The 14,693-nt window shown below is 52.4% G+C and overlaps 1 protein-coding gene across 1 annotated transcript; it reads left to right on the top strand.

The window, feature by feature from the left end:
• The first annotated feature begins 214 nt into the window (after positions 1 to 214).
• Positions 215 to 11,354, top strand: TRIB3 (tribbles pseudokinase 3). The gene is made up of 4 exons (XM_065892427.1): positions 215 to 290; positions 3,528 to 3,818; positions 6,890 to 7,182; positions 10,020 to 11,354. The coding sequence occupies exons 2-4, from the start codon at positions 3,528 to 3,530 to the stop codon at positions 10,507 to 10,509; spliced, it is 1,074 nt and encodes a 357-aa protein (XP_065748499.1). The 5' UTR covers positions 215 to 290; the 3' UTR covers positions 10,510 to 11,354.
• The last annotated feature ends 3,339 nt before the right edge of the window (positions 11,355 to 14,693 follow it).

Here is a 14,693-nt window from a genome sequence, read left to right as displayed (position 1 = left end):
AGCCAGAGCCCGACCCGGAGCCAAGCTCAGCCACGACGGAGCAGCGCGGGCCACCCGGGGGTGCCTGGGGACTCTGAGCTTGGCCGGCACCAGGACTCCGTCGCGCGCGAGGGCAGGGTACCCGGCGGGGGCGGGAGGCTGCGGCCGGAGGGGCTGAGGGGCGGCCGGGAGCCTCGGAGCGGCTGGTGTTGCCGCGTGTCACACGTACACACACACACACACACACACAACTTTTAAGGAAACCCACGGTCCGGGGAGCGACCTGGGCTGAGTGTTCCCGCCGGGCCCAGGTGACGCGGCCCCACAGGGCGTGGGGTCGCCGAGCGTGGCCGAGCAGGCTGGCGGGAGGATGCGTACCCACGGGGCGTGGCAGCGTGTCCCGGGGGCGGAGGGTGTGTAGTGTCCGCATTTGTGTGAGTGTGGGGCGGGCAGGGGAGTTGTGTGGCTGGGTGCGGGGAGGTCTGTGGGGGTCACTGGGGGCCGGGGGGAGCCTGTCTACCTGTGGAATGTGTCCTTGCGGATCTGCTGGGGTCCGCGTGGGCCAGTGGGGTCCGGGTGGGGCTGTGTCTCCGGGGACCTTGCGAGCTATGCGGGAGGGCTGAGCACCGGGCGGCAGCTGCGGGCCGTGCGGGGACGGCGGTGCCCGTGGGCGCGGGGGCGGGGGCGGCGCAGGGTCAAGGGCAGCCAGGACGCGCGCGGCGTGAGGGCATGGGCCACGGGTGTGACGGGCCTGACGGCTACCGGTTTGCGAGCTGTAGGATGCGCGCGTATTCTGTTGTTGCCGACTGTGTGTGTTGTACCTGTTGATTCTGGGGTGTGGGGGCGAGGGCTCTTATCTCAGCCCAGGGGCCCAGCCTCCTTGCCTTTGCACGCCCCTCCCAGGCCCCTCGCCGGCCCTCGGTTTCCGCTGAACCTTCTGCTCCGGGACCCCCGCCTCTCCGCCGCTTCCTCTCCCACGGCTTCCGATCCCGGCTGCCGAGGACGGGGCGAGGCCGCCCACTGCCTTCGCTGTGGGGGCGTGGGGGCGGGGTGGGCGGGGGGGTCAGACTGAGCGTGTGGCCTTGTTGGTATCCGTCCTGCAGTCGTGAGTATGATAGTTGGGAGAGCTCTGTGTGCGTGTGCGTGCAAGCTTGCCGGTGGAGGGCGAGGTGTGTGTCTCTTAATAATGTGGGTGCCCCTCTCTGCCTTGTATGTGTGCCTTGGCTGGCTGGCTTGGACAGAGTGTGTTTTGGGGGGGGCGTGTGTACACCCGTCTGCCCTGGGTTGTGTGAATATGTGTGTTTGGTATGACCCGCCCTTATTCCCCTGGGAGTGTCAGGGAACAAGCAAGAGGTAGAAATTAGGGGCTGCCTCCATCCTACTGCAGAGATTTTAATCTTGCCCTGTGGCATGCAAATTCCCTTGTTCACCTATAGACTCAGTTACCCCATCTGTCCAATGGAGCTCATCCCAGGCCCTACCAGGCTCTGAGCCCTGGATAGGGCAAGAGCAGCCTGGGGTGCCGATGTGGCCATGGGAGAGCCACTCCAGGGAGTCTCAGGCTTTGCAGGGCACAAAGCATCTACACAGACAGGGATCATCTTGCTTTACTCTCTGAATAGCCAGTGCAGTAAGGAGTGTCATCCTAACCTCATCCCTGAAGAAGTTTCTGAGACTCCCAAGGGTAGCACGTCAGCATCTTCAGCTGTGAGTAATAATGATAATAATAATAACAAACCAACAGCAGTGACCATTTCCTGCACCTACCCTGCAACAGGGCCATGTTAATTTATTTGTATTTTCATTTCATCATTACAAAAATCTTACGGGGTTTACATCCACTTTGCAGATGAGGGAATGGAGGCTCAGAAATTTTGAAGAACTTGCCTAGGGCTCTCCAGCCAGGAAGGGTCTGAGCCAGGATGACATCCAGGGAATATCTGATTACAGTCACCCCCTAATGCATTCTTACCAAGATGGGATTATGGTCTTTCATTCGAGATGGGGGCTCCCTCCCTCCCAAGGCAGCCCATGCATTTGGGAGCCCATGCATTTGGCAGCCCATGCATTTGGCATGATTGGAGAGATGGGCTTCAGTCAGAGAACTGACTGAGTGATGTTTCCCCCAATCCTGCCTAGGACTGTTGGGAAGGTCTTCACATGGCTGAAGTCTGTCTCCCTCTCACACCTCATACCTGGGTCTCCTTGTTCCTCATCTGGAGCCTGGATGGGTGGGCAGACGGGTCCTGGAGAGAGCCTTTCCTCCCTGCCATGCCTTTGTCCTCTCCTCCACCCACCGCACACACAGTGACACAGCTGTACCCGGGGTGTGGGTGTGGGGTGCTTCCTCTGAAGTTGAATGAGTGAATCTTGGGGCTTTGAGAGACCTCCCCTCCCTGCCTCATTCTCACCTGATGGTGAAACTGAGCTGGCTGGTGGACTAACTCTGCATGTAGACAAAGTTCACCTTTTAAAAAAGAAATACACTCCATCTGATTTGAAATACTCAAGCACTAAATGAATGTGGAATCTTTATTTTAAATTATTGAAATTGAAAATTCCCTTGCCTCCCTACCAAATCCCTTCCTCTCCTGGAGTCTCTCAGGAGGCCAGAAGCTACTGTGGCCAATTTAGTCTGGGTCCTTCCAGACCTTTTCCTGTGCATTTACACACCTATATATACAAATACGCAGATACATCATATTACATGCTGGTGGGGTTTTTTACATAAATGAGATCATCTTGGGTACATTGTTCAGCAGCTAGCTTTGTTCACTTGACAATAAGTATATTCATTCCAGAACATCCATTCATATGTAAATTCAGTATACACTGATTCATCAGCCTTCATCATCCCTACTCCCCCTCCCCCTCCTTGCATCCCTCCCTACCTTTCAGAGGTAATAGCTGCCTATACTACAGCACTCAACAGATACAGTGCAAAGTCTCTCTTCCTCCCTCTCACCAACCATCAAGTCCACCTCTCCACTGTACTTTTTTTTCACTTAACATTTCACTCTGGAGATCTTTCCAATTAGCACATAAAGAATTTCCTCAGTCTTATATGGCTACAACTGTTCCACATATAGAGAAATATAATGTATTTAACCAGTCTCCTAATGATGGGCATTTAATTGTTTCTATCGTATGGGCTGTAGGGATAACCTTGTACTTGCATCATTGCATCAGTATGTAGAGAGTTCCTGGTCTTTTTCAGAGCTGTATAGTATTCCACTGTGTGGCTGTACCGTGATGTTTTAACCAGTCTTCTACTGCAGGACATCTGGGGGAATTTCCTGCTTTTTGCTGTTAGACACAAGGCTCTGATTAGCAGCCTTTCACATATTTAATTTTTTGGTAGGCATTTAAATTGGAGGATAAATTCCCAGAAGTGGGACACCCAGTCAAGGGTATACGCATTTGTCCATTTAATGCATACCGCCGAGTCACCCTTCATAAAGGCTGTGCCAGTGTATCCTCCCACCAGCAGACGAAAAGAGGGGACACCGAGCAGCCTTATTTTAGTGCTTTTCTCCCCTTCTTTCTAGATGCAAGCCACCGCTCTGGCTATTCCTGAGGGTGCCCCCTCCAGGAAGAAGCGGTTGGAGTTGGATGATGACCTAGACACAGAGTGTCCCACCCAGAAACGTGCTCGATGTGGGCCCCAGCCCAGGCTGCCCTCCTGCCAACTGCCCCTGAGCCCACCCCCTGCTCCAGTTCACACCCCTGCTGTGACCACTGCCTCCAGGCTTGGACCCTATGTTCTCCTGGAGCCTGAGGAGGGCAGCCGGACCTACCGCACCCTGCACTGCCCCACAGGCACAGAGTACATCTGCAAGGTACATGCCCCAGGGACCACTGTCCCCAAGCATCACAGGGGGCTGGGAAAGGATTGCCAGGGCTGAGGGACCCTTATATTAATTTAGTTCTGTTTTTGTTGGGGAAGCAACCAGTGAATCCCCAGCTCTCTGTCAAGCTCCAGGCTGGGCTGAAACCGAGAGGTAAAGCAGATGGTCCCAGCCCTGGGTGAATTCACAGCTTAGGCCCCATAGTAGGATAAATGTTGCTGGGGTGGAACTTAGGGGCCATGAGAGCACAGAGAAGCCTCCAGTATATTCAAAGGCAGAGTCAGAAAAGGCTGGGTAGGAGTCAACCAGGGAAAAGTGGGAGAAGGGAGTTCCAGGCAGGGGAAACAGAGGCCTACAGGATTGAGGGCATGGCACTTCAGAGAATTAAAAGGACTTCATTATGGCCGGAGTGGAGAGGGGGTGCAGACAGGGCCAGCAGATGAGAGCTCGCTGCCACTGGTTGTGAAAGCATTAGGAAGAAGCCCCCACTAGGCTCTGGGGAGCCATTTAAAGTATTTGCACAGGGTAAGATGAGATATGGTAGACATCAGAACTCCTGGGAGCCTGGAGGTCATTGGGCCTACCAGTGGCCATTTTACAGATGGAAAGACTGAGGTCGAGAGGAGAAGGGCCATGCATGAAGCCACATGGCATCAAGCCTGGATCCTAGGGCACAGTCCAGGGTTCCTGACAGAAATCAGAGTTCTTGGCAGAATTCAGGCAACAGGCAGGGCCAAGTGACCCATACAGGACGCTGCCAGGTCTCAGCTCACAAGGACAGAGATGAGAAAGCATAATCATAGGTATTTACTGTGCACCAGGTACTATGTTGATTGTCTAGTCTGCATCACTCCTCTAATCTTCACATAGTCTATGAGGTAGTTACTATTATTGGGCCCATTCTATAGATAGAGGACAGGCTCTGAGGTTCAGAAAGCTGTGGTTACTTGCCACCTCACAAAGCCAAGAGGTGTCAGAGCTGAGATTGGGCCCAAGCAGGTTAAGCCCAGAGCCGTGGGCCTCATGCTAGGACAGGTGGTTCAGATACAAGCAGGGCAGGTTTGCTCTGGTGGGCAGGGGTAAGGAGGATAGGGAGACCCAGGTACACAGGGAGGGGTAGAAGGGGGCTGGGTCCCCTTGGGAAGGCACAGAGAGGCAGAGGGACTGAAGCCTCCATCCACCTGGGAGGAGCAGCTCCTGTTGATGGGGGTGCAGCGGGCAGGGCCAGATCTGGACATCACACTGGGCTCTGGGCTGCCCGATGCCGGTCCCCAGGGCTACCCCAGGTACTCTAAGGAACCCCTGAACTCTGGGTCCCCTTCCTGCAGCACCACAGGTTTTTTTCTGTTCCCCTGGGGAGGGAGGTCCATGCTGAGAGGAACGACCGTGGCAAGCTGGAGCCAGAAGCACCATGCTTTCACATGGTCCCAGACATTCAGGAACATTTAAAGAAATCTTCTGGGATGTGCCTGTTCCTATGTCCAGCATGAACTGTGGGGGCCGACCTGCCGTTTCCACATTGCCTAGGCTTTTCTGGTCGGTGTGTAGAAAGATCTACATCCTGTCTTCCTAGATTATTGCCTTATTCATTAATTCAACAAACTCTCAGTGAGCACTTGTATGTGCCATGCACCATGCACCATGTAGCTGCTGTGGCTCAAAAGTAGACCAAGCTCTGCCTCCACAGTTCGCGCTGGGGGTGAATGAGTGAAATGTACATCAGGTGATCTTAACTGCTATGGAGAAAAACTGGGAGCTGGGAGAGAAGGGTGTGGGGAGGGGAGGGGGTGAAGGTGATCTTAGCTGGGAAGTCCAGAAAGACCTCTTTGAGGAGGTGACTTTGAGCAGTGACTTGCACTGGGGGAGCCAGCCCTGTGGGTATCTAGAGGAGAACATTCAGGTGGCAGGAAAAGCAAGTGCAAATGCTCAGAGGCAGGGATGCACTTGCCCTGACTTTTAAAAAAGTCTCCGTTTTTGGATTATTGCCTCCAAGCCACCCCAACTGTTTTGTTTTAATGCATCTACTTACATTTTTTCGTGGATTAAATATGTATATGCTTTATTTATTTATTTTTATTTTCTGTGTGTCACAGACAAAATAACAAGCAAGGGGTTTAAAGGCAGATAAACCAAAGTGAGTAGACTGCTCTACCACTGATTAGCTGTGTGGCTTCCAAGTCACCTTCCTCTGAACATCCTTTCAGGAATATGGCAAGGTTTCCATCTAATGTCCATAAAGCCCCTAGCATGTTTCCCCACAATCTCCCCACTCTCACCACAGGCCCCACCTTCCTCCCCCACCCCATTTTAGCCATACTGATCTTTGGCTGGGTTTCTAGAGCAGCTCAGGTTCTTTCCTGCCTCAGGGCCTTTGCACTTCCTGTGCCTCCCACCTAGAAAGCTTATCCCTTGGGCACCTCAATCATTCAGGTCACTTCCTCAGAGTCCCTTCCAGACTACACTTTCTAAAATAGGTGCCCCCTGCCAGAATACTCTTTATTCCAGCATTCCTTTGTAATTCTCATCAGAATTTGTAAGTATTTAGTTTTTTTGGCCTGTTTACTGTCTCATGTATTGGACTATGGGCACCAGGAGGGCAGGGACCATGGCTGTCAGTCAAGTTAGCGCCCCAGTGGCTGGTACAGGTAGGCATTCAATGCCTGCTTGTGGAATAAAGGAAAGGGTGGGTGGGCAGTGAATCCTAGAGAATGGTAGCCATATTGATGATGAGGGGAAGGATGAGTTACTTCTGCATGATCTCCTCTTTTGGACTCCCTCTGTTTGGGGGGGTTATTTTTGTTCAGGTTACCTGTTATTTTAAATTATCTGAGGTTTAAGGCCATATGAGCTCGCAGCTAAGAGCACAGATGATGGAGAACAGGAATTCAGTCGCAGCTCTGTCCCTTGCTGGCCATGTGGCCCTCCGCTTGGTCAGGATTGAGTGACCTGCTGCTGAAGCGCTGGGGCACAAGGCCCAGCACACAGTAGTTGGCTGTGACTGGCTGCAAGGCTGACCTGGGCCCCACGGGGTCCCCACCCGTGTTCACACCATGCTCCCACAGGTGTACCCGGCCTGCGAGGCCCTGGCGGTGCTGGAGCCCTACTTGCGGCTGCCCCACCACTGCCATGTGGCCCGGCCGGTGGAGGTCCTGACAGGCACGCGGCACCTCTACGCCTTCTTCCCACGGCCTCATGGGGACATGCACAGCCTGGTGCGCCGCCGGCGGCGCCTCCTGGAGCCCGAGGCCGCAGCGCTCTTCCGCCAGATGGCCACCATCCTGGCACACTGCCACCAGCATGGGCTGGTCCTGCGCGACCTCAAGCTGCAGCGCTTCGTCTTTACTGACCCGGAGAGGTGAGCGTGGCCACGGCTCAGGCCTTGACTGATGTTCTGGTCACAGTTATATTGAGGTCACGCATTTTTGGCAAGAATACCACAGAAGCCATAGGGCCTTCTCAGCCCATCCTATCAGGAGATACGGGCTGCTGATACGGATTGCTGTGATGTTAACCTCAATCTTTGGTTAAGGTGGCTTCTGCCAAGTTTCTCCACTGGAAGTTTCCTAATTTACCATTTATAATTAATAAACACCTTGAGGGCTTCCCTGGTGGCGCAGTGGTTGAGAGTCCGCCTGCCGATGCAGGGGACATGGGTTCATGCACCGGTCTGGGAAGATCCCACATGCCGCGGAGAGGCTGGGCCCGTGAGCCATGGCCACTGAGCCTGCGCATCCGGAGCCTGTGCTCCACAACGGGAGAGGCCACAACAGTGAGAGGCCCACAAAAAAAAAAAAAAAAATTAAATAAATAAATAAATACCTTGGGCAATACCTTGTAATTAATCAGTACTCTGAGGTTCTTTCAGGCTCTGCATGTAAATCTCCTGTTTCTCCTTAAACTTTCACCCACTAATTTCAGCCACCATCCATTCTGCCTGTAGCAGTTATTCCTAGGATGTTTGCCTAAGGGTGGTTTTCGAATTCCTTTTACATTCTATACTAAAATGAACATGCTTTTAGTAAGAAGTGGAATGTAAGTTTTATAATGATTTTTAAGCTAATACACAGCTTCAAATAATTTTGAGCTTAGGGTGAGTACAATACCCCCAGACCACCCAGAAGTGAGAAAAGTACTTTCTTCCCTTTTCAAGGCAATAGTTTGAGAAGCACCATCAGAAGAGGGATGGTGGAATCAGACAAACCTGGGTTCAAATTCTGGTTCTACTTTTTAACTTGCAGTTTGTCCTTGAGCAATGGCTTCACCTGCCTGAAGCTTGACTTCTTTTTTTTTTTTTGGCGGTACGCGGGCCTCTCACTGTTGTGGCCTCTCCCGTTGCGGAGCACAGGCTCCGGACGCGCAGGCTCAGCGGCCATGGCTCACGGGCCCAGCCGCTCCGCGGCATGTGGGATCTTCCCGGACCGGGGCACGAACCCGTGTCCCCTGCATCGGCAGGTGGACTCTCAACCACTGCGCCACCAGGGAAGCCCCGAACCTTGACTTCTTTATCTGAAAAATGGGCCAATAATGCTAACACCTCAGCCCACCCCCTGTGCAGTGATTCACAGGACCAGTCAGCATTTTCAGACAGGCACCCAGGAAGTGGTGCCATGGGAACAAGATTAATAGCAGTGGTAATAGTAAGCTTCCTATTAAAGTAGTCTAGAGTGCTCTGTGGGAGTTATTTATAATTAATTAATTTATTTATTTATGGCTGCGTTGGGTCTTCATTGCTGCACACGGGCTTCCTCTAGTTGTGGCGAGCGGGGGCTACTATTTGTTGCGGTGCACGGGCTCCTCATTGTGGTGGCTTCTCTTGTTGCCAAGCACAGGCTCTAGGCACGTGGACTTCAGTAGTTGTGGCACGCGGGCTCAGTAGTGGTGGCTCGTGGGCTCTAGAGCGCAGGCTCAGTAGTTGTGGCACACGGGCTTAGTTGCTCTTCAGCATATGGGATCGTCCCAGACCAGAGCTCGAACCCATGTCCCCTGCAGTGGCAGGCGGATTCTTAACCACGGTGCCACCAGGGAAGCCCCGTGGGAGTTATTTAAAGCAGAAGTTGCAAATGGTGGTCTACACACCCTTTTTTTTTTTTGCCCCACATTCCTGTTCGTTTGTGTTTTTAATTAAAATTGGTTGCGGGAATCCGCTGGTGGTCCAGTGGTTGGGACTTTAGGCTTCCACTGCGGGGGCCCCAAGTTTGATCCCTGGTCAGGGAACTGGGATCCCACAGGCCATGGGGCATGGCCAAAAAATTAAAAAAAGAAAAAAGGGACTTTCCTGGTGGTCCAGTGGTTATCCATGCTCCCAATGCAGGGGGCCCCCGTTCGATCCCTGGTCAGGGAACTAAGATCCCACATACCTCAACTAAGCCCGCGTGCCGCAACTACTGAGCCTGCGCCACAACTAGAGAGCCCGTGCACCACAATAAAGACCCAGTGCAGCCAAAATTAATTAATTAATTAAAAAAATAAATAAAATTGGTTGCTAACTTTTTAAAAGCTGGGATTTTTTTCATTAAAATATGATCTCTGACTTCTCTTGTGGAAAAGGGGACCATGGAGCCACCTGGGAACTACATAAGCAGCTCATAGCGCTGGCTCTGGGCTGGAGAGAGCCAGGATTCAATCCCAGCCCTGCTTCCCGTGGCTGCAAAATGGCCTCTTCCTCATCGGTTGTATGAGGGTGAAATGACATACACCAGGTAGAAGCTCAGCCCAGGGTCAGGTTCGCAGAGGACACTCCAAATACTGACTGTAATGTTGTTAGTGGTGCCCTTTTTAGGCAGGGTTTGTGCTGAGATAGTTGGCACAGTCCCCACTTCCTACTTCTAATTTTGTTACCTGCCTAGACCCTAAGTTTGCATCTGGCTTAATAGAGGCTTAATGCCCTCAGCCACCTGAGTACCCACCTCCCCACACCGGGCCCCTGCCCCACAGACAGTTGGGAAATGTGTTCCTCTCAGAGTCCTAGTTCAAATTTAATTGCTCTGTGACCTTAAGACATGACTTAATCTCTCTGAGCCTAGACTTCCTCATCTGTAATACGGGATTAATCAATGATCCAGCCTCACAGGACTGGCTCATGTCTGGCAAATGCCAGCAGGCACTTGGGAAACGGGTGCCATTAAGTGTGACAATGTAGGGTGGTGGCGTGGGGGTCCCACTATCTGACCCCCTGTCTCTCCCCCTGCACAGGACAAAGCTGGTGCTGGAGAACCTGGAGGATGCCTGTGTGCTGACCGGGCCTGACGACTCCTTGTGGGACAAGCACGCGTGCCCAGCCTATGTGGGCCCCGAGATCCTCAGTTCCCAGCCATCCTACTCGGGCAAGGCGGCAGACGTCTGGAGCCTGGGCGTGGCCCTCTTCACCATGCTGGCTGGCCACTACCCCTTCCAGGACTCAGAGCCTGCTCTGCTCTTTGGCAAGATCCACCGTGGAGCCTTCGCCCTGCCCGAGGGCCTCTCGGCCCCGGCCCGCTGCCTGGTCCGCTGCCTCCTCCGAAGGGAGCCAGCTGAGCGGCTCACGGCCTCAGCCATCCTGCTGCACCCTTGGCTGCGGGAGAATGTGATCCCTACACCCCCCTCGCGATCCAGCCTCTGCGAGGCTGACCAGGTGGTCCCAGAAGGGCTGGGGCTGGAGGAGGTGGAGGAGGAGGGAGAGAGAGATGTGTGTCTCTACGGCTAACGCGACCCTACTGGACTCTCAGCCCCAGACTGCCAGTTGAGGCTGGGGTATCTCTAAGCTCTCTCCTGCCTCTTTGAACTGAGCCGAACCTTAAGTGCCTTCTGGGAGGGAGAGGGGAGGAAGTGTGCATGGAGCGTGCTGGATGCACACACCTGTGCGCGTGAGCGCGTGCCTCACCGAGTCCTCGGGAGCTCACTGTGCCAAGCGCCGCTCCCAGTGCTGGGAACACAGCAGTGAACGACAGAGACGAAGCTCCTGCTGACAGAGTTGACGACATTTTCCATGCCCACCGGGCAGTGTCTACACTGAGCACCCACAGTGCAGGTATCGGCATCCACTCATGCCGATGCCCAGGCACCTCTGACATGGGACAGTCCCTTTCACAAACAACCCAGCTGCCTTTGTATCTTGCACCTTTTCAGAGAAAGGGAAGCATCCCTGTGCCAAAGGCTCCAGGCCCCTCCCCTGTAACTCAGGACTCTAGAGCCCAGACCATGCTGGGAATTGTGCTCCCAGCAGCTCTGTCCTCTTGGTCAAGGGCTTCTCCATCCAGGCCTGAGCCAAGGATTTGGGCTAGAAGATCAAGAGTGCAAATGGTGAGGCTGGTCTTCATCTAACTCAAAGAGTAGTTTGGAGTGAAGGGCCAGGCCTGTCCACCTCAGTGACCCCTGACCTGAGCACCGGAGTTGGGGGCCGGGATCAGGCAGGTTCTGTCCCCTGGCCTCCTGAAAAGTCCCAAGCTCTGTTCTGGGGACACTTGGGGTCCAGGACCCTATGTCAACACTGTGGGTTTTGGATGCCATGAGTATATGTTTTTATCTTGTGCCTAATAAAGGAATTATGAAGTACGGTCATTTTCTCCTGGTTATTTCATCCATCTTCTCCTCCCCATCTCCTATGAGTTTTCCCTGCCTCCAAACCAGCCCCAGGGTGAAAGGCCAGAGGCCTTGTGTGTCAATCTCAGCTTGAGTGGTTCATGAGAACAGAAGACCCAGTAGGTCTTCCCTCATTCCCTGTGTTCCTTCTGGATGTCTTGGTGTCTCAGGATACTTTTTGGCTGCATGTAACTGAAACCGTGAGTTAAAGTGGCTTTGAAAAGAAGAAAACGTATTTCACACAAAGCAAGAGGTCGACAGGCAGGGAATGGGCTTCACGCTGGTTGATTCGGCTCTCAGAGCTGTTAGCAAGGACCTGGCTCCCTAGGCTCATTCTGTCTCTTTGCTCTGTTGTCCCAGGTAACTGCTGGTACAATGGCTACAGCAGTCCCAGGTGTCACATAAGAGAGACCCATGACCAGAGGAAGAAGGAGGGTGGCGTGGTAGTACTTGAGAACTCAGTACTCCGGAGTCAGGTTACCTGGAATTAAATCCTTTCTCCAACACTCACTAGCTGTTTGACGCTCGGCAAGTTTCTGAATCACTCTATACCTCAGATTCTTAATCTGTAAAATGAGGGATAATAATACCTAACTCAAGAGAATCAAATGGGTTATTTTAGCTAAAGCACTTCGAATAAACTGTGGCTGGCGTAACAAGTCCTCAGTCAGAGTTAGTTGTTCTCTCTCTAGCTTTTCCATGGGATGGGGAAATCTTTCCCAGGAGCACTCCTAACAGACGTTTTGGCCAGAACTGGGCCACTGTGACCTCCTGGCCAATCACCAGCAAGGGAAATGCAGTTATGTTAATTAATCATGCCAGTTCTCCAGCTGTAGGTGGGAGCAGCCTCCCTGAGGCTCATGCTACGTGTGGGGGGTTGGGAGGGTGGGGTAGTGATAAATGAACAAAATCAAATTCTGAGAAGGAGGAGGTAGCGGGAGAAAGCACGAGGAAGAGAACTGCGGTAGCTCGGCCAATAGCCTGCTAACTGCAGACAGGTGAAGGAAGCTATCCTAGATCCTCCAGCCAGCAGTTGACCCCCCAGCTGACTACAAATGCAGAGTTCAGTCAGGCTGACCCAGACCAGAAGAATTCCCCAACTGACCCACAGGATCATGGGCTAAATAAAATGATCATTGTTTTAAGCCATTAAGTTTTAGGGTGTTTTGTTACACAGCAAATGCTAACTAATATAGACAGGGACAAGTCAGCCTCCTCTCTGTGCACCCAGCATCACCCAGAACAGGGCCTAGCTCTGTCTAGGGTCTCATGGAGCAGTCCCCAACTTTCACCCTTCCCCCAAACCCTCCCATAGATCCTGCCCCAGCTCCCTCACAAGCTGTGTTCTCCCTGGTGCCTGTGGAACAAGGGCAAGGGGGGACAGCTTATAGAAAACGGGGGCTGCCAAGTGGCAGGTCTTTATCTACATTACACGGAGAGACTCATCTACGCCTCACGACAACTCCATGAGGCAGATGCTCTTGTCATTTCACAGATAAGAAAAATGAGGTTTACTATTTATTTATTTTGACCACACCACGTGGCTTGTGGGGTCTTAGTTCCCCGACCAAGGATTGAATCCAGGCCCATGGCAGTGAAAGCGTGGAGGCCTGACCACTGGACAGCCAATGAATTCCTGAAAAATGAGGTTGAGAGAGAGCAAAAGATTCATCCAAAACCACACAACAGAGAGAACAACCCACCTGGTTTTGCCTTGAAGCAGGAACTTTTGCCAAGGCCACGCTGCGGCAGCCACAAGAAAACTGTCACATAAAAATGCAAATCCAAAAAAAAAAAAAATACACATCCACTCTCGCCAAGCAGTACAATGCACATAACCACACCCCTGACTGCAATTAGTGGGGACTTTCGTGTTCTATTTGTATTCATTGAATGATCACTGTATGAGAGTTTTACAATATCAAAGATAATACATATATATTACTTTATATATTACAGGGAGAGAGGGACTGTTAGAAATTTAATTGGGGATTTTACATGCAATTGGGAACTCAACACAAAATATCACACCGTGGCCTGCCCGATTATTCATTCACCTAGGAATTCAACAACTATTCCTAATGCCAACCAACGGTAGAGCCGGTCCTATGCAAGACGGATGCAACGTGGTCCCTGCCCTCATGGACTTCAGTCTAACAGAGGAGACAGATGTTAAACAGATAACCACACAAATGAAGAAATTAATTACACCTGGTATGTTCTTTGTGGCAAAGACAAGCGTCACCAATAAGTCCCATGCTCCCCTACGTGCCCTAGCCTCCCTTACAGTCACAGGACTAGTTCTGACCAATGGTGTGTGTGTAGAAGTGACATAGGAGTGGTCACTTCTGGGCTAAAGCAACTGAAAGCTGATGGGCCTCAATCCCTGTCTTTCCCTGCCACAACTACTTGAGGCCATGCGTTCCCTTAGCTACAAGATAGAGGAGGACCACCAGATCCACGCTGGATTTTACTGAGCAAGAAATGAAGCTTCCTATGTTAAGTCTTTGCAATTTGCAGTTTGTCTGTTGGGCAGTTAATGTTAATTACCATGACTAAGAAAAACTTGCCACAAGAGAAGGAAGGAAAATTCTCTTCCCCAGTAACTAGGCTGTATCGGTTTTTGCTGCATTACAAACCTCCAAACATAGTGGTTCGTGACTGTCTGTGTCAGCAGTTTGGGCTGGGCTTAGCTGGTCACTCACGCGGCTGCAGGCAAAGGGTGGCTCACCAGGACAGCTCAGCTTCACTCACTTGTCTGCCGATTGGCAGGCTCCAGGGAGCCTTGGCTAGGATGGCTCATCTCGGCTCTACGTGGTCTCAGCCTCCAACAGACTCAGCGCTGGCTCCTTCCTGGGGTGGTCTTGGGGTTTCAAAAAGCAACAAGAACAAATCCCAGTGCCCAAGCCGTGCTTCTGTCACATCGGCATGTCCCACGGACAGATCCAGGAGGTGGGGAAATTAATTCTCCCTCTCAGTGGGAGGACCTGAATATAATATGTGGCCTTTTTTTTTTCTTCAATAGACTACACGATGTATACTTGATCAAGTAAGTTGACTACAGTGTACCTAGAACCGAACCTGCAGGTAGTAGATCCCTGGGCCAACTGCTCGGTGTCTCTGGGCCTCAGACTGTTCCCTTCCTTTTGTGTGGTTAAGCCCTGCCCTTCCCTTGAGGCTGGACCCAGAGACTCTTCAGAGCGGGCATGCCCTCCCCTACACGCGGAAGCCCGAAGAACAGGGTTCTCAGAGGTGGTCAGTCAGTCCCCTAGGGTGCTTGTTTAAAAGGCAGATCCCTGGACACTGCCC

This window comes from Phocoena phocoena, chromosome 15, assembly GCF_963924675.1.
Source record: "Phocoena phocoena chromosome 15, mPhoPho1.1, whole genome shotgun sequence".
In the NCBI taxonomy this organism is placed as follows: domain Eukaryota; kingdom Metazoa; phylum Chordata; class Mammalia; order Artiodactyla; family Phocoenidae; genus Phocoena; species Phocoena phocoena.
Note: the sequence above shows the minus strand (reverse complement) of the source record. Positions and strands in the feature narration are given on the sequence as shown.

What these genes read in the sequence shown, in the direction of transcription:
- TRIB3 (XM_065892427.1), top strand. Translation starts at nt 3,528, where the DNA reads ATGCAAGCCACCGCTCTGGCTATTCCTGAGGGTGCCCCCTCCAGGAAG. An exon ending in GCACAGAGTACATCTGCAAG is followed by an intron (nt 3,819 to 6,889) that starts GTACATGCCCCA and finishes ATGCTCCCACAG; the next exon opens with GTGTACCCGGCCTGCGAGGC. An exon ending in GTCTTTACTGACCCGGAGAG is followed by an intron (nt 7,183 to 10,019) that starts GTGAGCGTGGCC and finishes CCCCCTGCACAG; the next exon opens with GACAAAGCTGGTGCTGGAGA.